This window comes from Lynx rufus, unplaced genomic scaffold, assembly GCF_022079265.1.
Source record: "Lynx rufus isolate CCGP_SWC_20201006 ecotype Redwood Valley unplaced genomic scaffold, mLynRuf1.p SCAF_17, whole genome shotgun sequence".
Classification (NCBI taxonomy): domain Eukaryota; kingdom Metazoa; phylum Chordata; class Mammalia; order Carnivora; family Felidae; genus Lynx; species Lynx rufus.
In genome coordinates this window covers 11,331,088-11,353,928 of record NW_025814831.1, presented here as the reverse complement: position 1 = coordinate 11,353,928, position 22,841 = coordinate 11,331,088, and the positions used below count along the sequence as shown (strand labels likewise).

Here is a 22,841-nt window from a genome sequence, read left to right as displayed (position 1 = left end):
AACTAGTGAAGAATTAAGCATATTGGGCTTTATGAGAGCAATAATAATAATAATAATATTACTACTACTAATAATCAGTAATAATGGCACTCATTCATTCCCGAGTATCTCCCGAGTCCCTCCCATGTGCCAGGCACTGTTCTAAGGCCTGAGAAAATGGAGGTGAGCAAAACAGAGAACTCGCCCTCAAGGAAGTTACAGTCCAGAGTGGGGGAAACAGACATTAAACAAGTAAGTGACTATGAAAAACAGGGTAAAGGGACAGGATTACCTACTGTGCCTTGGGAGGTCAGAGAAAGCCTCTTTGAGGAGCTGAAAACCAAAGGGATCGGAGGAAGCAGCCATTTGAAGAGGCAGGAATGAGTGGTCCAGGCGGAAGAGGCAGCAGATGGCCCTAAGATGAAGGAACTGGTTGGGGCTGGAAGAGGCACGTGTGGTTGGAATGCAGTGGGTGATGGTGGGGTGTGACTTGAAAAGAGGTTAGAGAGATGGTCAGCGACCGAGCGCGTAAGAGATGTTCTTCCTTGGGACAGTGGAAGGCCATTGAGCAGAGCGGTGGCTTGTCCCATTTACATTTCACAGTGATCATTTTGATAATCATGCGGAGAGTGGCTTGGAGCGGGAGAATGAGGACAGTATAGCGCTGGTCCTCATGATAGGTGAAGGTGGCTTGGATTAGGCCAGCTAGCTGGGACAGAGGAGAGTAGTGGCTGTGTTTGAGACACAATGATTTAGGTAGAATGAACAGAACAGAACTTCCTAATGAGTTGGGTGTGGGAAGTGAGAGATACCTTCCGGATTTCTGGCTTGAGCATCTGTATGGTTCTGCTGGGTTTGCGTATCTCGGTTGGTCGTTCATTAAATCCACAGGGAAGAGTCATTTACATACTTACTAATATTAATCTATGAATGACTTACTTTTAGAGAATTTAAAGATAAGTACAATAAATATTCTGTGTAAGAAACTAATCATTCCTGAGATTGTTAGCACGTTTGCAACAATAGTATAAACTTTTAGAGCTCCCCCTTTACCTTATCTTTACCATAAAGAGCATCAGATACAGTGATAATGAAGATTTCTCTGGTCTTATTTAATACAACATTTTACCAGTGATATTTTTATTTCTTTTTGTTGTATTGCATTTGCATTTCATCCTTACAATAATATATTAACTGCAAAATAGTTTTTAAAATAATTGCTCTTTTCACTGTCTTAGGGATGAAGGTAGGTTAAAAATGGTAGAAATAGAATCAGATTTGAATTGAGCTGATCTGTAGTATTTTTACAGTTCACTTTGTAAATTTTATCCAAAGCGTACAACAAATGATAATGCTATGAGGTTATTTATCTCAAGGTTAAATTTATGTATGTATGTATGTATGTATTTATTTATGTAGGGATGTATGTTTATTTTGAGAGAGACTGAGACAGTGTGAGTGGGGGAGGGGCAGAAAGAGGAGGAGAGAGAATCCTAACCAGGCTCTGCACTGTCAGTGGGGCTCGAACCCACAAAGCTGGGGGGATCATGACCTGAGCTGAAAAACCAAGAGTCAGATGCTTAACCGACTGAGCCACCCAGGCACCCCTCAAGGTTAAATTTAAGTAAGAATCCAGAAAGAAAGAGTATTTTGACCTCCAACTTAAATTTCCTAGATTGGAGACAATTTTAAATACAGTTGTTACAATATATTCACGTTATACGACTTAATTCCTAGGGTATCATCTTTTGAAAACCAGTAATTTTTGTCTGCGGTCTTTATTGATTAAGTCTTTTCCACAATAAATTGGGATCTATTTAAATGTCAGATTTCAATATTTGACTTAAACTTCTGGTTAGCTAGAAGTGAAAGAATTTGATTGTTAGGATACATTTCTAAAATGCTCTGGTCCTTTATAAAATTAAAGTGGTAGTGATGTAATTACCCCATATAATAATAATTACTAGTGACTCTTTTTATAATGAATTGTAAAAAATGCCCCTGCCTGTTGAGTTATTGAATTCTTTTGTTTTTCCACTCATTTGGGGACCCAAAAGTCTACTGCATAAAATTATATATTAGAAAACGTGCAATATCAGGAACGAATAAAAATAAGTATAGCTAACGTTTGCTGAGGTCTTACTGCGTGTCAGGCACTGTACTCTGTCAACACTTCGTGCATTTTTAGTTTTTTGATGACTCCTAGCAATTCTATAAGGATCACTTGATAGAAGAGGAGACACCTTACTTGACTAACTTGCCGAAGGTCACAGAGCTAGCACGTGGCATAATTGGGTTTGAACAGGAAGTCTGGCTGCTGAGTCCCCCCTCTTAACTATTACACAACCTTCTCATTAGCTTATCATGATTGCAGCAGATATATAATATATAATTTTACTTTTCAAGCCTCAGTCCGCTCTCATCTGGTTACACATCAGCCTCCTTGCTGGACCTATTGTTTCTACTTTGTGCCCCCCCCCCCCCCGCCCTGCCCACTCAGCCATAGAGGTTATTTATTTATTTATTTATTCTGGGAACAATCTACAATTTTTTTTTTGACAAACAATTATATATACAGTGTACCAACGTAATGATTTAATATATGTGTACATTGAGAAATGATTACCACAATCAAGTTAATTAATACATCCATCATCTCACATAGTTATTTTTTTTTCTTCAGAGAGATCTTTTCAAAGCATCAATCATATCTTCTTGCATGAAAATTGCTTAAGTGGTGTGGTAGGCAGAATATAGCCTCCCAAAGAGATCAGGTCCTAATCCCTGGGACCTAAAAATGTTCTCTTATTTGGAAAAAGAGTTTTTGCAGATGTAGTTAAGCATCTTGAGATAGGGACATTATCCTGGATTATCTGGGTAGGTCCTAAATGTCATCACATGTATCCTTATAAGAGGAAAGCAGAGGTGGATTTGACCCAGACACGCAGAAGGCCATGTGAAGGAGGCGGAGACTGGAGTGATGTGGCCACAAGCCAAGGAATACCCGCAACTACCGGAAGCTGGAAGAGGCAAGGAATGGATTCTACCCTAGTGCCTCCAGAAGGAGCGTGGCCTTGCCAACATTTTGATTTTGGTTAAATAACACTGATTTAGGAACTTTGGCCTTCAGAACTGTGAGAGAATACATTTCTGTTGTTTTAAGCCACCCGTTTGTTGTAATTTATTACAGCAGCCACAAGAAACTAATAAAAGTAACTTCTCACTTCAGGTTAGAATAAAACTCCTTACCATTCCATAAAATGATCCCGTCTAGCTTTCTTTTCTTTCTTCCTTTTCTTTTTTATTTTTTTAACGTTTATTTATTTTTGAGACAGAGAGAGACAGAGCATGAACGGGGGAGGGTCAGAGAGAGAGGGAGACACAGAATCTGAAACAGGCTCCAGGCTCTGAGCTGTCGGCACAGAGCCCGACGCGGGGCTCGAACTCACGGACCGTGAGATCATGACCAGAGCTGAAGTCGGACGCTTAACTGACTGAGCCACCCAGGCACCCCGATCCCATCTAGCTTTCTGAACTCATCACCTGCCTTTCTTTTCTCTTTCTTCCTTTAAGGGTGGAAACTTTGACAGTCTGATTTATCATGGTACCCCCAGAACCTGCAACAGTGCTTGGCAAACTAATAGGCACCCAACAGTGATTTAAAAATGAGCATTGATTGAACTTCATATTCGGAGACTGTAAGTGCCTGCCTGAAAGACCAATGATATATTGGCCTGATCCACTGATGGCATTCTTGGATGAGAAGTAAAAACAGACTGTCAGTGGAATGGTATGATGCTGCTTTGTGGTCCTGGAGAGAGCTTTTTTGGGGGAGTGGGAGAGAGATGCATAGTAATGAAAGGATAAAAAAAGACGTAATTAATCAGTATGAAATTTAGTCATTTAAGATTAGCAGATGTGGTCTACCAGTCTGATTCTCGAAAGATTTATTAGTTTTACTGTTATTTTACATGACATTATTTTCATTAATGGAAATAATAGAAAAAATACAAGTTTCTGCCAATGTGATTATTTTATGTCTACTGAATATAGGTAGATTTAAATGTTGTTTTAATGTTTATTTATTTTTGAAGTAGAGAGACAGAGCACGAGTGGGGTAGGGGCAGACAGAGAGGGGACACAGAATCTGAAGCAGGCTCCAGGCTCCGAGCTGTCAGCACAGAGCCCGACGTGGGGCTCAAACTCAGGAACTGTGAAATCATGACCAGAGCTGAAGTTGGAAGCTTAACCAACCGAGCCACCCAGGTGCCCCTGAATATAGGTAGATGTAAAAAAAAAAAAAAAAAAAAAAAAAGATTTCATTTTAAAAAATTTAAATAAACCTTTTCTGTGTAAATATAGATGTATATGAATAAAAAGCTTAGCTTTCCTGGGGTCCCTGGGTGGCTCAGTCAGTTGAGCGTCCGACTTCGGCTCAGGTCATGATCTCACAGCTCGCGAGTTTGAGCTCCACATCGGACTCTGTGCTGACAGCTCAGAGCCTGGAGCCTGCTTCGGATTCTGTGTCTCACTCTCTCTCTGCCCCCAACCCACTCACATTCTGTCCCTGTCTCTTTCAAAAATAAATGAACATTAAAAAAAAAAAAAAGCTTAGCTTTATTTCCTTTTCAAGTCTTATTTCAGGAGGTACAGATGTGTGGATAGCCAATGATAATTAGAAGGAACACTTTCTGTGGGCCAGGCACTGTGCTTAATACTTTAGACACATCCTTTTAAACGTCTTATAACAACTCTACATGATATATTTATTCTCATTTCACAGTTGAGAAAATGCAGGCTTAAAAGAGTCAACGTATGACTATGAATATTTTGTTGGGAGGTCTCTAGGAAGCATGAAATTACAGAACTTACTTGTACAGTTCACCAAGAAGAAGAGTCTTAACTAACGGTATTAAAGAGGATAAACAGATGATACAAGTTACTTTTTTCTTTCATTTGCAGCTTGAAAGTAAAAGTACGGGTCTTCCTCACTGTAGGTCATGTTTTCTGAGATAAGTTAAAAGTTCCCTCCTGAGAAAAGCAAAAGGATTTTGTGCAAGCAACACGTTTATAAATAATCAGAACATGGTGTTCCAGATACCGTACAGGTCCTAAAAAGCCCACTGTTAGTACTCTATTGACAGGCTAAGGATTTAGGGACACTCTAATGTGAAGAAAGAAAATGAAATAATTCCTGTAATGGAAGCTGATGAAAAACAACCCATAAGGGTTAGAATTGACCTACCTAGGAGGTTTTATGGGCTAGGAAGCATAAAATTATATAATATTTTTTCTAATTCACTAAAAAAAAGAAAGAAAAAAGGGGCGCCTGGGTGGCGCAGTCGGTTAAGCGTCCGACTTCAGCCAGGTCACGATCTCGCGGTCCAGGAGTTCGAGCCCCGCGTCAGGCTCTGGGCTGATGGCTCAGAGCCTGGAGCCTGTTTCCGATTCTGTGTCTCCCTCTCTCTCTGCCCCTCCCCCGTTCATGCTCTGTCTCTCTCTGTCCCAAAAATAAATAAACGTTGAAAAAAAAAATTAAAAAAAAAAAAAAAAAAGAAAAAAAAGAGGCAATATTAACTAAAGGAATTAGGGAACATGAACATGATACAAATTACTTTTTCTTCTGTGGTTTGTAGTTCAAAAATAAAAGTACATTGACCCATATGCATTTTGAAAATAATATTTATGTTATGTCTTTTTTTTTTTTTTTAATTTTTTTTTTCAACGTTTATTTATTTTTGGGACAGAGAGAGACAGAGCATGAACGGGGGAGGGGCAGAGAGAGAGGGAGACACAGAATCGGAAACAGGCTCCATCCAGGCTCTGAGCTGTCAGCCCAGAGCCCGACGCGGGGCTCGAACTCACGGACCGCGAGATCGTGACCTGGCTGAAGTCGGACGCTTAACAGACTGCGCCACCCAGGCGCCCCTTATGTTATGTCTTTTTATCTACTTATGCTTACAGACAAAACATTAACGTCATTAATTATTTTACAATAATTAAATTCAGTGGAAACATTTACTGAGTACATAGTTTTTCTGGGCATGCATAAAATGTTATATTAGCTAATGTTCCGAATACCTGAAGATATTTCCTTTCAGTGAATTCTGTTGGAGACCAGTGTTCTCCTGTGTGCTTCTTAGTCATTCATTTGTTATTTTTACCCTACCATAAAAATCAGCCAGAACTTTTGAAATTCTTAATTAGATGATCCTTTATTTCTGTGATAGTGCAACCTCTGTTACTACTTGGATATTGTTTCTGATGTAAGGCATTTGAGTGATATGAAGGATCATTTATAGACATTTTTGTTTACAGTCCTTGCAAAATTATAAAACAAGGCAGGTATTTCCATACTATACTGTAATAAAGGTGTGTCATCTTTGATGTAAAGCTTTATGGATTAAGTAACCTTTTGGCAGTGATGAACTAAATATCCTAGAAATTTCTCAAATCAGAACATCTAGAAACTCTAAAGTACAGCAAGCATTCATTTAAATATTTAGGTAAGCTTATAAGAGAGGAAGGACTACTCAGGGCTCAAACACAAAAGCCATCAGTTCCACTTGTACTTAGGGTGTGGAAGTGTGCAAGAAAGCATCACTCCTGTCCAACAACAATAGCTTAGTCACAGAGTCCATTCAGTCACCAGTTCTTTTGAGCCTGTCGAAAGTGGTCACGAGGCAACCAAGAAAACCACATTCAGAAGAGCAGCAGCTCCTCTGAGAAAAGATGGGACACAGGGACACTGACTTTTGACTGACTATAGAAGAAGTGACCACCACATAAGGTTGTTAGAAAAAAAAAAATCAGCTGAAATTGTGACAGGTTTTGAAAGGTTGAGCGTGGGCAGCATATCAGGTTAGAATAACTTGGAGCTCCAGACACAAGGGAACTTTGCACCCACTTGCAGTCTCTTTTCCACAAGCCTCCTTGCCTTAGGGGTCAGGACGGGAGATTGGAGAGACTCTCCCTTGCTGATGCCAGTGCGGTGATGAATGGCTGCTGCTTGGGGAAGGGAACGGGAACGCAACACTGCCCATTTCCTCAGGCTATCTGCATGGACACACAGAGAATTTCAGCAGAGATGGAAGCTATAAAATGATCAACTGGAAATGCTAGAAATAAAAAGGATGATGGAGCACCTGGCTGGCTTAGTCGGGGGAGCACGTGACTCCTGATCTCGAGGTTGTGAGTTCGAGCCCCATGTTGGGTGTAGAGATTACTTTAAAATCTTTATTTTTTAAAAAAAGATAACATCAGAGATGAAGCATTCCTTTGATGGGCTCATCAGCAGTTTGGACACAGATGGGGAAAGAATCAGTGAACTTGAAGGTAGAAATTATCCAAACTGAAACACAAAGATAGAACCAAGTAGAAAAAACAAAACAAAACAGGAGAGAGCATCACATGGCTTTGAGACAATGTCAGGTGGTCTAATATATGTGCAATTGGGAGTCTCAGAATGAGAAAAGAAGAACTATTTGAAGAAATAATAGTCAAGACTTTTCTGAAGTTAATAAACAACAAACCAAAGATCCAAAAGCCCAGAGAACCTGAAGCTGGATAAACACACACTCTACCACCACCATCACCACCACCAGGCGCATTGCGATCAAACTGCTGAAAGTAAAACGTAACAATCTCGGGAGCAGCCAGAGATGAAAGAAACGTTACAAACAGAGGAACAAAGGTGAGAGTAAAGCAGACTTCTGGCCAGAAATAGTGCAGATTAGGGGACAATGGAGTGTTAGAAGCACTAAAAGCAAGAAAAAAAATGTCAATAAGAAATCTGTACCCCGTGAAAATACCTTTCAAGGATGAAAGCAAAATACTATTTAGGCAAAGAGAAATTGAAAGGATTCTTTGTACCAGACTTATTTTACAAGAAATGCTAAGGGAGATATTTGAGGCAGAAATGATGTGATAAGAGATGGACATTGGGTTTACATGAAGAGTATTTACCAGAAATGGTAAAAATTAGGGTAAATATAAATGAAATAACAATTCCACACAGATTCATTTAGAAAATAGAGGAAGTAAGAACAAGTCATCTTATGAGGCCAGCATCACCCTGATACCCAAATGAGACACAGACATTACAAAACAAACAACTACAGATGCATATCCCTCATGAGCTCACATGAAAACATCTTCTGAAAACCAGTAAATCAAATCAAGCAACATATAAAAAAGGATAATCCATCATGACCAGTTGGAGTTTATTTCAGGAATTTAGGGTTTGTTAAACATTTAAAAACGAATCCATGTGAGTTAGCCTATCAACAAACTAAAAAAAAAAGGAAAAAGAAAAAAAATAACACTACCTTTTAATCAACTCTGTAGATTTAGGAAAAATATTTGACAAAAGCTTAACAGTCATTCCTGAAAAACAAAACGAAGCTTAGCAAAACTTAGCAAACTTAGAGAGGAGCTTCCTTTGAAAAACACATAGGTAACATTATACTTAAAGGTGAAAGACTGAATGCTTTCCCCTAAGTTCAGGAACAAGCCAAGAGTGTCCACTAATACCACCTTGTTCAGCATTATACTGAACGTTTTAGCCAATGCAGTATGGCAACAAAATTAACGAAAGGCATTCACTTGCAGAGAAGGAAAGAAGTAATTGTGTTGTTTTTTTTTTTTTTTTTGTCAGATAACATTATCTATGCTGGAATCTACATAAGAAAAATAATGGAACTACAAAGTAAATATAGAAAGGCTGGAGGATATAAGATCAATATACAAGTCAATTGTATTTCTATATTAGCAGCAAACAATTGGACATTGATGTTTTTCTTAAACTATCACAGTAGCATTGAAATATGTAATTCTTAGGGTTCAATCTGATAAATGATATGTAAGGTTTGTATACTGAAAACTGTAGAACATTGCTGAGAGAAATAATATGAGAACTAAGTGAATGCAAAGGTATACCATGTTCATGGATCAGAAGACTCTATACTGTTACGATGTCAGTTCTTCCCATATCAATCTATATATTTAATGTAAAATAATAAAAATTCCACCATGTTAGGTTTTTGTTTTTATTCCTTTATTTTTGATAGGACATGACCAGCTAATTCTAAGATTCATATGAAAATATAAAAGACCAAAAATAGCCAGAACAACTTTAAAAAAGAAAAGCAAAGTTGGAGGATTTTTTGCTACCTGATTTTGAGACCTAATATACAGCTGCAGCAATTAAGGCTATGTCATATTTATATAAAGACAAATCAGTGGGACATATACGAGGAAAAATAAGTCCTTTATATACATTGCCGGTTGATTTCAGCATAAGAGCAAAGGCAGTTCTGTGTAGAAAGGATAGTCTTTTCAACAAATGGTACTGGGTTAATTGGGAAAAAAGTCCATACCATACACAAAAATTAACTCAAAATAGATTGTAAACCTGTTAAAAACTAAAATTATAAAACTTCTAGAAGAAAATGAGAAAATCTTTGTGACCTTGGGTCAGAGGTTTCTAACATATGACACCCAAGGCATGATCCATAGAAGAAAAAAATTGGTATTTGACCTCATGAAAATTTTAAGCTTTAGCTCTTCAGAAGACACTGTTAGAGAATGAAAAGAGAAGACCTAGAATGGGAGAAAATACTCGTGGATCACATATATGATGAAGGACATGCATTCAGAATATGTAAACAGGTCTCCAAACTCAAGAATAAGGGAGAAAAAAAAAACAGTTTTAAGAAATGGGCAACAATTTGAACAGCTGCTTCACTAAAGAAGATTTGTGGATGGCCAGTATGCATAAGAAAAGATGCTTAGTATCATTAGTCACTAGATACATACAAATAAGGCTATACACTTGTCAGAATATTTGCATTAAAAAACCCTGACCATTATCTTTTCAGATATTTTTCTAATGTGCTTCTTCCTAATCCTCTGTTTTTCTTCTAGGACTCTAATTTCACATATATTAGACCTTTTAATGTCTAATCTTCTATGTCTTTTCCCTTATTTTCTCTTTGTGACTCATTTTGAGTGATTTATCCTGATCATATTACAGTTTACCGATTCATTTATGTCTAATCTTGTCGCAGACCAAGAGTGCGGAGTTTTCTCTCGTCCAGCAAGAGAGTGGATGCAGAATTGAATACTAGAGAGGCTAATGTCCGGGAGGAGACAAGAGCCCTGAACAGGGGTTTCCTCTCCATATTTTTGAGCTCTCAGGATCTTACACACGTGGTGAACGTGGAGAAACCAACCAGACAGTAATCGTTAATTTGTGTAGGAAGCAAAGGGTCTGGTGGGGGGCGGGCAAGTGGAGTTTGTGATCAAAGCTCAATAACATATTGGCACCAGATGGAAAGGAATTTCCTGCAGGTGATATAACAAGTTACTCGTGATCTCATTGTAGTGTGTCTTGCTAACTGACCTTGGGTGCATTTGCCCAGTGGTGGCAGCTTTCCACCCTAAGCTTTTTAAACCTGTTTCCCCACATAATCTGATTTTGATTATCCTACTTTTCTGGTCTGGAATTCCTAATCTTTTTTTGAAAATCTACCATGTCCCCTTGAACCAGGTATGCATCCGATCGCACCAATACCCGGAGCGTGGTGCATTTCTGTTTTATATTGCTTCTGCTGGATCTCGTAATTTCTTATCTCTTCGTGTGCCTGCATATTATTGATTGTATGTTTGACCTTGTATTTGATAAATTATTTGTAGAAATAGATTGAGCCTTAGGGTGGTCTCTTCCTCTTCTTCTGGGAGCCACTTAACTGCACTGGCAGTAAAGCCTCAGTTAATCCAGTTTCAGGTACTGGATGTTGTGAAGCTGGGCTGCTCCTCTGGCAAAAGCCAGTCGGCTTCAGGATCACCCTTATCCTGTCCCAGGGGTCTTACTGGGGACCCTCTGCAAGACTGTCAAAAAAAAGTCACTTAAGCTGTCAGCCTCTCAGGAGTCTTTTCTAGAATTAGCAGATGGCCTCAGAGGAAAAAGAGGCCCCAGATTACATGCTTACCTTTCTGGAATGCCTTTGTCTCTTAGATCTTGGATGGGTAATTAATCTAGTAATGAACAATGTAGGATGGGTAATTATTTAGTTTTGGATGGGTAGCCTTGTTAGTTTCCATATGCTCTTACACAGATGACTTTTGTATTTTGCCCGGTTTTGTAAATTCTCCCCATCAGGAGAGCTGATTAGGATTATCTAGTCTTCCGTTACTGAGAGGGTAAGTTCCCTTTCCTTTTATTTTATTCTTCTTGGTTTAATCTTGGAACGATTTTAGCCCAAAATGCATATACCCTTTCACCGTGGCCTACCATCACCCTTATCCCCACACAAAACAACTGATTGTTTTCTACTCATGTATTAGGAATAATTTAGCATTTTAAATTAAATATTCTGCCAAAACATTTGTGATAGATGTCTTCCTTTAAAACTTTGAGTTCTTCAACCCCCTTATTTTGTTGGGGTAAAGTTACGTTTATGGTGGCAGATTGCCACTTTTGATCTGTTTTCTGTGTAGGCCATTTCATCTACACCCAGGTCTTTATATATTATCTATATAAATTGCATGTATTCTATGTAAGTTTTCTTATTTACAGCATGCCTTCTCAGAGCATCAGATCCGTATGTGCAGTTTTCTGTTTGTAATCTCCACTGGGATGCCGCAAAGGCCTCTCAGGGTTAGCAAGTCCAAAACTCAGTCCTGTTAGTTCCCCTCGACACCTGAGGTTCCTTTAGTGTCCCCCTGTCCTAATGTGTAGCACTATCATCCACTTGGTTTCCAAGGCAGGATGTGGGGAGTCCTTCTTTTTTTTTTTCAACGTTTATTTATTTTTGGGACAGAGAGAGACAGAGCATGAACGGGGGAGGGGCAGAGAGAGAGAGGGAGACACAGAATCGGAAACAGGCTCCAGGCTCTGAGCCATCAGCCCAGAGCCCGACGCGGGGCTCGAACTCCCGGACCGCGAGATCGTGACCTGGCTGAAGTCGGACGCTTAACCGACTGCGCCACCCAGGCGCCCCTGGGGAGTCCTTCTTGATCCCATCTCTTCTTTTGCTCCTCGCTTATGCAGTCCTGTTTATGTCATGTCTTAAATATGTTTTGAATCCACCCACCTCTCTCCAACCACACCCCCTTCACCCTAGTCCTGGCTACCGTGAGGGTTTGCTCGGATGAGGGTCATGGTTTTCCAAGTGGTCCCTTCCCACTACCTCCCTCCCGTTCCACCCACCTCTCTACTTTCTGATTCACTTTCATTGTAGTGGTCTGCATGCTGTTTCAAAGCATTTAAGACTACGATTTGAGTGTTCTCTTACTGAGTGCATCTGAGGCCCTGCGTAACTGGGGTTCTTTCTGTTTTCCCCAGCCTCGGCCCCTCCTCTCGCGGTGTGCTCTAGTCTCACTGGCCTTTTGGTTCCCGAGTCCGCCAGGCTCCTTCTTATTTCTCAGTGCCAGAAGCGCTTGCCCTCGTACTCTTCGTGCTTATCCAGCTTTTGTCTTGTTATCTCTTTCTCTTTGCGCAGGCTGGGTGTCACTTTTCCGTGATCCTCTCTCCTTGGGAGACATCAGGTCCCCTGTCAGGTGTTCTTATGCCATCTGCGCTTCTCATCCTTGGCTCCTATTACAGTCTTAACTGTGGCACTAACAGGTGCACTGCTAGTCCTCCTCATTGCTAAGGCTCTAGAACCTGGCACAGCCTTGAATGTAACTAAACATTTATTGAATGTTTAAATATATGGAAGCTACAGGGGCCCCTCAAAGGTAGGGAACAATGTTTGACTTTTCTCCAGCTTCCCAGTACACTTAGTATGATGCTTAATTAATAAATAGCTGTGAATGAAATTAAAATTCAATTATCAAAATTAGATCTTCATTGGGCTACTTTAGACAGAGATTAGAAGGGACTAGATTAGGACAGACTGACTAGAAAGAAAGCCCAATTTCCACTTGGTTATAGACATTTGGTGTGCTTTCCAACGCTGATTGCCCCTCCAAGAAAACAGTTTATCATTTTATCAAAATGTGTTCAACTAATTAAATATGGCTACAATGGATCGTTTGATATGGTTACTTTCAGTGCTATATCGAGCAAATAGATGTTTCTTTGATAAGCATATCTTTTCTTTGCAGTGTTATATATATAGCTTTTTATTTATATTCTCGGCCTAAATCATGAGATTACATGACTCTAACATATTATATGTCAAAATGACTGGGCGGAGTAGTCTAACTAGAAGCTCAGTTTCAAAACCATTGTCTTGAAATGTATTTATTTGTTTGGTGTTGTCATGGTTTTTTTTTTTTTAATTTTTTTTTTAACGTTTATTAATTTTTGAGACAGAGAGAGACAGAGCATGAATGGGGGAGGGTCAGAGAGAGGGAGACACAGAATCTGAAACAGGCTCCAGGCTCTGAGCTGTCAGCACAGAGCCCGATGCGGGGCTCGAACTCACGGACCGCGAAATCATGACCTGAGCCGAAGTCGGCCGCTTAACCGACTGAGCCACCCAGGCGCCCCGGTGTTGTCATGATTTTGCATGGAAGGACATTTCATTGCACATCTACAGTAGTGGTATGATAGTTACCACTGGTATTTCCTTTATGGAAAGAGATCTTTGGGATATTGTTATGTGTACCTCCTCATGAACCTTGCTAATCACTGAAACACAGATTTAAAGAAGGATAAAACACATCCCTTTTGTTCCTGTTCCTGTCTCCACTTTATTTTCCCCCTTTCCCTCTCGGATTTTGACTTTCAGGATTCCCAACTAGTTCTCCTCACCCTTTATTTTAGTGTAGAGCCTGGCGGTCAGCGATAGGGGAAACAAATGAGGTATAGTGAATTGTTAAAGGTATCTGAGTTGGTATGTTCCAGTTATTCACCCTTAACTCAGCTTTAAAGTCTTATAAATGTCACCATTTTTATAGTGAAAAGAGCTGCTTACCGTTACTGTTAGTCACTGAAAATTCTCACGGTTGTGACCCTCGGAACCCCAGATATTTTATGTGTCCTAGGTCTTCAATGTTTTAATATTTAAATCCCTATTATTTAACTTCAAAATGATCAGTGGTAGTCTCTCTAAAAATCTACAAAGATATTTGTAATTTTAGTTCTCCTTTACCTTTAGCCAGCGCCATTTGTGGTAAATATGTTTACCAGTTTAATTCAGTAAGTTTAGTTTCCAAATGTGTGAATCCAAAATATTTTGTTCTTTTGGAATAAGCCAGTGATTTGTGTAATGCTTCTCTGTGTGGTATATAATAAAGAGCAATATCTTTTGAGGTATACCATGTGGGCTTATTGGAGACAGAGCAGTTTCCCTCTAGGCCAGGACCGTAACATGTCGTACAAAACGCTTTCTCGTACCGTTGATGCTAACCAAAGAGAGGACTAAAGTTCATGCTAACTTGAGCAGAGAAGTGTCTAGTACATTTTCCTTCCTTAAGCGGGAATAGTTTTTTAAACTTGGAAATGTACCATTAACTCGTTTATAAAATGTCTCATTTCATTTTTGAGGAATTCAAGTTGGAATGCCAGCCATACAGTAGTATATAAGAGGAACGTAACTGCCAGTAAGGCATGCACTTAAGCAATAGAGGAATTTACTTTTCAGTGTCTTCCAAGGTCCATGAGGATGCACACTTATTTACCCAGAGAGTATGGATCTCACTATGTTTGTCCAGAGGGTGTGACTCTGTGGAGGAGAACACTTACTGGTAAGTATCAAATGCTTATTGTATTATGTTTCAGAAAAATATGCTTAGGAGTCAGTTGATTTTTAGCAGTGATAAAATCTCTTAGTCTGTGCTGGTTTCTTAACAGTGGACAGTCCCAGATGTTGAAGTCAGCACAACAAGAGAAACACCCAAATCCTGATAAGACTTGAGGATTTTTCGAAAATTAAATGCAAAATAGTTGGGGCAAATGTTGCTGCGGGAGTCAAGACTAAGTAATACAGTAAGAAGATACGAAGTTGGAGAGCTTCCCGCGTTCTTCTTTTGCATAAAGTTTGCATACGTACAAAACCCAAGACTCTAATGACTTTAAGAGGGGGCAGGATGACATCTCTTGGAACTTAAAACAGCAGACTCATGTGAACCGGAATGAACACGGTGGCCCTCACAATACATGTTGATATTTCCTTGCAAAGTAGTTTCTGTTGCTAAATAAAAGCCGTGCGTTCTGAAACCTGTAAGTGATGTATACCGGCCACGTCAAATCTTGTAAGAGTGTTTTCCAAATCCAAAATAGTTAGTGTGGAACACGTGTTTGTTTTGGAAACAGTAAAACGAGGGGATATGGGAGGGCTGATTTCAGAGACCAGTCGCTGCTTTTGCTTTACGCCTTATCATTCCCTCTCTTATTCTTTTAGCCAAGAACTCTTAAGATATATAATTGACTATTGGCCGCGGAAACTTGTAAAATAACATTTGTGTGTGTGATACAAAAGTTTGAACGTGCTGTAGGTTTCCTGGGAATTAACCATACCGCTTAAACGTTTGCCACAGTGAAGCCGCTGCCAGATTTCCCACACTACCACATGAAGTTTCGGGATTGATTTGAGCCGATGAATGGGATGATGAATGGAAGTGCAGAGTCCATGAGGAAGAGTTGAGTACTTAGCTTTGGCATCAGGCAGACAAGGAAGGGTTAAGTCTTACAGGTGCCGATCGCTAGCTTGCTGGCCCTCAGCAGGATACTTGACGACTCTGAGTCGGTTTCTTCTGCTGTAGGATGACATGTTATCTCCCAGAACGATTACTGGCCGTGGTCCCACCACGTGAATCGAGAAGGCTGGGTATTTGGTCTGCATCCTGGTTGCACAGATGCTGGGGGAGAAGATGGCAGGAACATCCCCTTATGGACACGATGGAGGGTTGAGAATGCATTTCTAGTGATCTGTTTTTGCTTTGCCTTGTGTCTAATTCTGCCAATCCCTAATCTTTAGGACTCACCTCAGCATCTCTTGAAGTCATCCTTTAGGAGATGTGGAAAATGTGTGTGAAAGGACAGAGCGCCAAGAGCAGAAACTTTAGGTGAAAGGGTAAGGGATACTCAGTCATCTGGCAGTCGCTTCCTGAATGCCTGCTGTGTGCTAGGAGGTGGGGTGCAGCGGTGAGCGCAACAGCCAGACACTCTTGCGGTCCTGCAGCTTGTATTCAGGTGTGGGAGACGGACCACAAGCATATGAGCATGTTGGACAGTGGAGATGATAGACCTATAATATAAAGGAGGTGATGAGAGCTTGAGTGGGGGAGTGGCTCTCAGTATGAAATCAGGTCTTCAGGGAGGAGCTCCTTGGAAAGGTGATACTTGAATACAGGCTCGAGAGAGATCAGGGAGCCAGTCATGTGGAAGGTCTGGGAAAAGTGGGCAGTGGGAACAGATCTGGGAAGTCACTGAAAGGACTGACTTTTGCTTTGAGTGGAATGGAAGCCACTGGGGAGTTTGAGCTGCTAAGTGACGTGATCGGACTTGTGTTTTATAAGAATCTCTCAGGTTATTGTGTAGAGACTAGACAGTAGAGGTGCCATGATGGCATCGGGGACTAGTTAACAGGTTCCTGGGGTAACTCAGGCTGGAGGTGATGGTGGAAAGTGGTCAGACTCTGTGTCAGGATTGGTTGGCCATCTGTGGTGAGTGAGAGGCTGAGAGGGGCTAAGCGCCGGCCCCAGAGTTTTGGGGCCGGCGACCAGAAGGGAAGAGTTGTCATTCACTGTTTGTGGAGGTAAAGATGGGAGGAGGAACAGGTTTGGGGGAGAGATCAGTTCAGATGTGGACAAGATGAGATTCCTATTAGGAGGCCTCGTGTAGAGGAGCCCCGTGGATGGCCAGTGGTCATTACTTAAATGCCCAGTGTGCACAAGTTGGTAAGTTGTGCAAGCTCTGTTTAAATGATTTAAATCTCTGGGAAGATGGTACTAGAATTCACATTTTCTAGATTAGGAAATAATACGGAAAGATCAATTTTCTTAAGGTCACAGATAGGAAACCTTGTTGTTCATATCTGTTCCACGTTATTCTACGAACTTTACTATGTTAGTTATAAAGTAGGCATTTAAGGGAAATTCCCATAATTGACATAACTGATTAAGCAGCAAAGTAATGCTTTTAGCTAACACACACACACACACACACACACACACACACACACACACGAGCTCTCTCTCTCTCTCTCTCTCTCTCTTATAGAGAAGTAGAGGTAGTATCTTTGATGAGGTTTAAATGAAAGCTTGTTTTTGTTTTTTTTGTTTTTACTTTTTGATGTGTTGAAAATTAGTATCTCATGTAGTCTTTAACTTTGAACATACGTTACAATTTTTTTTTTAAGGAGTGGCTATGGATATAATTAATTTTTAGAAACATTCTTATATTTAAAAAATTCCTTCTTTTAAAAACAGTTTACTTCATGGTAACTTATATTCTTGTCAGTTATCTAAAGGGGAAGACACATTTACACAATCTTTAAGTGTATTCCTTTTTTATAGTAGAATGTTTAATGTTTATTTTTTGAAATAGAAATACAGGTAATGAAAACCTTTGACCTTTGACATTCCTATTCTAGGTATGATGGTGAACTGTACAATGCAATGCAAAAATAGAAATTGAAATCTATCAAAAATCCCCATTCCATTATTAAAAGGTTTATATATATTTATAATTTTCATTTAAAAAAAAACAATGGGATGTTATTTTGTGAGTGCCTACAACATTTAAGCTTTTTGGTGGTCTAATGAGTTAAACAGTAAGGAGCAGATTAATAATAGTTTTCTTAAAGTAATAAGAGGAAGTGCATATCCTTAAAGGTCATATATAGTTATTTTGTGGACTCTGACTGTGTTTGGTTTCTATGACCTTGGGTTTTTAAAAATTAGAGTTTCTGATCTCGCCTCTGTGTAATAGCGAACTCTTTCTGATTACACAGGAAGTCCTGCATGTGGCGGGAGTGGAAATGCAGTTAACGGCTGCGGTGTCGTTCCGGACCATTCTACAGGAAGAATCAGTGTCAATTCATACATATGCCCACTCCTTCCTCCAAGTCATTCTGCTACATCTGGAGCACAGGGATGCAGGTCAGCAGCCTGGCTTGTTAGTTCTGTGCTGACTGTTTCCTGGAGGTGGCCGTAAGGCCTTTGCGATCTCGTTAGCCTGATGAGCATAAGTGAATGAGGCTGTCCTGCCCAAGATTTGGCCATGAGTATGACTAAAAATAGCCATGGCTGTTTCCTTACAAACCCCGCAAAGTTTAGGATCCTAGAAAGCTGAAGACGCATTAATTTATCTTATGATCTGTACTTACCTCTTAGAATTTTTGAATTTTACAATATTTATGTTTGTGTTATTATTGTACAGCAAAAATGACACATTTTGGCTGGAGGGTATTCCCTCCTCCATATTATTTTTAAAGATATAAATGTTTTCTAGATGTTGGCTAAAGCAAAAAAGAAAATAGAGGAACTTCTTAAAATAGTAATAAAAATAATTATACCCCATTTTATTAAATAGTGCTGTCACTTGATGGCTGAGTTAAAACTAATTTGTGAGACTTTTTTTTTCTTTTTCCTTGTGTCAATCAGGTGTCAGCAATGCATGGTTGGAAACTCTTCTCTCTGTAATAGAAGTATTGCCCAAAGAAACCCTAAAACATGAGGTAATGCAATACACACACACACACACACACACACACACACACACACACACACATATTTTGGTAAGTGCTATTAAGTAAGTCACTCCAGGGGTTTTGTTTTTGTTTTTACTGAAAAGTGGTATTTAAAAAAAAGAATAAGGTCATTTCCTACTCTGAAAGCAACACATGTTCATTATAGAAAGTATGAGCAGCACAGAAAATAATAGGAAGAAAAATCGTGGTTCTGTACTTAGCCAAAATCTGAAAAATCATTTCAGATTTTTTCCCTGTATATGTTTTTTGTTTGCCATATTCATAATCATGTTGAATGTATATGTGGTTGTTTTTCACTTAGGATTATTTTCCTATGTTATGTTAAACTCATTTGGTAGTAGCTACAAAATATTTTACTTGTTAAACATTTAAACCTGTTTTCAGTATTTTATTAATAAAACGAGGCATTAGTAAACATCTCTGTAGAGCTTTTTCTGTTTTTCAGATAATTGTCTTTAAAAAAAATTTTTTTTATGTTTGTTTTTGAGAGAGAGACAGAGCACGAACAGGGGAGGGGCAGAGAGGGGGGCACAGAATCCAAAGCAGGCCCCAGGTTCCGAGCTGTCAGCACAGAGCCCGACGCAGGGCTCAAATTCACAAGCTGTGAGATCATGACCTGAGCCGAAGTAGGACACTTAACCGACTGAGCCACCCAGGCGCCCCTCAGATAATTTTCTTAACTGTAGCTTCCAAAAAAGTGGAATTACTGGGTCAGAGAGCATTCAGATTCTTAAGGCTCTTACTGCAATATGTGAAAATGCCTGTTTTTGGACTGTTCTCACCAAAAGCATTCCAGTGTAACTTGATGAGCCAAAAAATGGGATTATATTTTAATTTGAATTTTTTTTGATTATTACGCTGTTAAATGTTTTCTCATATGTTTATATCAGTTCTATTCTTTTGGAATTGTCTGGTCATATCATTTGATCACTATTTATATGTACTATTTTTCAAGGTTGCCAATCCTTTGTTATGTTTGTTGCAAATATTGTTACTAGTTTGCTTTTTAATTTTTAACATTATTTAATATGTCCTCATCTAAAAGTTCTAGTAAATTAAAATGGGAGAATAAGAAAGTTAGAAAGGAAATTTATTCTGTAATGAAATGATTTTTCACTCTTTGAACATCATCCTTAGATTCCTTTCAAATATGTCCTGGTTGAAAAAAGTAGCTCTCCGTTGAGGAAATGTCCTCTGTGTATTTCATGAAGTGTTTTCGTCCTTCCTTTGCCCTCGTACAATTTGCGGTCCTATCTCAGTGCCAAAACACTAGCTTGAAAATGGGAAGATTTACCCCATTATGAGGATGTTTGTATACTTAGTGCCAAACATCTCGGTGATTAACAGATATTTAAATGTTGAACGTAATGTTGACATTTGTTGCTTCTATTTTTTGAAGAGTGCTATGTAGTAGAATGCAGTTTTTACTCCCGAATGCCATATATTATTTTATGTGATGTTTACGATTTTAAGCATGCAGTTTATTTTGTTTCAGGTCTTTGAGTTTTAAATTATATGTATCATTATGCATTCAGCATTTCTGGCTTCTTTGTGGAGAGGAAAAAAACCAGTTGGCCTTTTTATTAGAGTCATAGAGTTTCAGAACTTGGAGGGACCTTAGGGTGACAGTTTAATTTCCATTTTAAGTAGATGAGAAATCTTGGGATGAGAAATAAGAAACAGCAAGATTACTTGGACAGATTAAGAGCAGGGGCCAGAATCAGGATCTGATCTTCATAGTTCTTTATAATATGTCATGCTGTTGAGTTTTTGGGTGCCCGGCGTGTACGCAATACAGTATCACACTTGGGTTATTGCCGATGTCAGAATTACTTAATAGAATCTATTTGAAGCTATAATGTTTTGTATCCCTTTAGGGTAAATATAAAGATTAATCTGTATGGAACACAAATTTCAGGCTGTCTGGTAATTTGCTTATTTTTCTTTTGAAGATGTGCATTTCAGTAATTACACTTTATGTGTACACAGATCATTACAGAATTCATCATAAGCTTTAATTCCGGTTTTGTGTACCTGCTTGTTGTTGTTTTTTTTTTAAGTTTTTATTTTAACGTTTTTATTTATTTTTGAAAGAGAGAGACAGAGCATGAGCGGATGAGGGGCAGAGAGAGAGGGAGACAACAGAATCTGAAGCAGGCTCCAGGCTCTGAGCTGTCAGTACAGAGCCCGGTGCAGGGTTCCAACCCACAAACCATGAGATCATGACCTGAGCCGAGGTCCGACGCTTGACTGACTAAGCCACCCAGGCACCTCTCCCCGCCCCCCCCCGCCCCGGCCTGGTTGTTTTTTAATTATGTAATTTATCATCATCTTCCCTTTAATAACGCAGAAGGTCAACAAGGTGATTCAGGTTATGAGACACCTCAAATTATAACTCAGGTTTCTTAAAAACACTTAGCATCTTAAAATATTCCTTGAGGAAAATAGCTGACATTAGTGGCAAGAATATATAAAACTTTGTGAATTTGTTCTCTAAATATTTTCTCTTTAGATTTTGAACCCACTTGTTTCCAAGGCACAACTTTCCCAAACTGTCCAGTCTCGTTTAGTTAGTTGTAAAATTTTAGGAAAAATGACCAACAAATTTGATGCCCATACGTGAGTATTTGTATATAATTTTTTTGTCTACTTTATTCAATTAAATCGATTTAAAATGTATGATGGTCGTGTGATTTACTATTATATTAGACTTACATTATGTTATTCCATACTACATACAAGTTTAGCTGTTTTAACTCTGTAGAATTCTTATAGACTACCTAGTCTACTATTCAGATGCATTTCTTCTGATCTCATGGCTCTTCAAATCAACACGGTTAACTTTTTCTATTTCTCATCTTAACCTTCTCTGTCACACACTGAGTGTAGTTTTGAGCATAAAATGGTATTATTCTATGAGACTGATGCGCTACGTACTGCGCTAACGAGGCACCTTAAATGGTATTATTCTATAGACATCAAAAACTGTCCAACCGTACATAAAGATAAGACTTTCTGATTTCTTCCATTATTGTTGTAAATTCATTATTTTGGATAATTTCTCTTATTTTGAGGCTTTATGGGGAATGTTTATAATGTATATGCTCCTCTCTGCCCAGATGATAAATAACCAAGTGGAAAGATTGGAATGTTATATAATTATGGCACAGAATAAAATATAAAGTTGAAGAGTATCTTGGTAGATAGTTGCTAGATATTCCACTTGCCTGTGTAACCTTTTATCTTAGCTAAGATGTTTAATTGTGAATCCAAAATTAACCATTATTTTACAAAGATCCAATCATGTATATGATTTGCAAGTAACAGGAGATAACCTCCAAACTTTAATGACATGTGAAAATCCATTCTAGACTATAAAGCTTTATATTAAAATATGTTTGTTATTAGGGTAAGCTAAGATTTTGATGATAACTGTTTGAACATTTTAGTCTAAAATACCCACTTGCACGTTCCTTTCTTTGCCTTCTAAGCATTAAAAGAGAGATACTTCCCCTGGTAAAATCACTCTGTCAAGATGTGGAATATGAAGTTCGATCTTGTATGTGTCGGCAATTAGAGAACATAGCTCAGGGCATTGGGTAAGTATCATTTCAATTCCTTGTGTCATATACTTATTTCTGGATAGTCAGACATGCATATGCTGTGCCTGTGTGTTCCATGAAAGTATGCTTGTTGAAGGGCTAAAATTTATATGAGCTTTAAAAATGATTGTAACAATAAGTACCTCCTGATGTGTCTGGATTAAAAGAGATTAGATTAAAGTGAAGTTGCTTAGCATTTACTTCATGTTAATTTCTTTCTTTCTCACCTTCACTGGCTTTAGTTAACATCCAGATACCTAGATCCGAGAAGGGAAAATGTCCCAATATAAACCACGCTTGGACTATTGCAGTAGCATTCCTTTGGGCGAACGACATATTATTGGGTCCTCTCAGATGGGCTTACTCAGTGGAAGTCTTTGTTTCCTGTACACCTTGGCATTTCAGGGTTCAGGAAGGAGATGCTTAGGGCTGATAGTCTCCTCTTCACCCATAAAAACTGATCTCATGTTAAGGTATGATATTAAAGGAAGTTTTATCTCAGAACCATCATGGGAAATAGTTTTTTTTTTTTTTTTTAAAAAGGATCCTAAATTGATAGAAAAAACATTGAGACCTCTTATTTTTTAATAGAAGT

General features: G+C 38.9%; 1 protein-coding gene across 1 annotated transcript in view; it reads left to right on the top strand.

The window, feature by feature from the left end:
- The window catches only part of PPP4R4 (protein phosphatase 4 regulatory subunit 4), a 103,364-nt gene that overhangs the window by 38,413 nt on the left and 42,110 nt on the right, over positions 1 to 22,841 (top strand). Inside the window, exons 4-7 of the mRNA XM_047079866.1 lie at positions 17,886 to 18,033; positions 18,538 to 18,611; positions 21,157 to 21,263; positions 22,136 to 22,243. Coding sequence (XP_046935822.1) covers positions 17,886 to 18,033; positions 18,538 to 18,611; positions 21,157 to 21,263; positions 22,136 to 22,243 — 437 coding nt within the window. The remainder of the gene's footprint in view (positions 1 to 17,885; positions 18,034 to 18,537; positions 18,612 to 21,156; positions 21,264 to 22,135; positions 22,244 to 22,841) is intronic.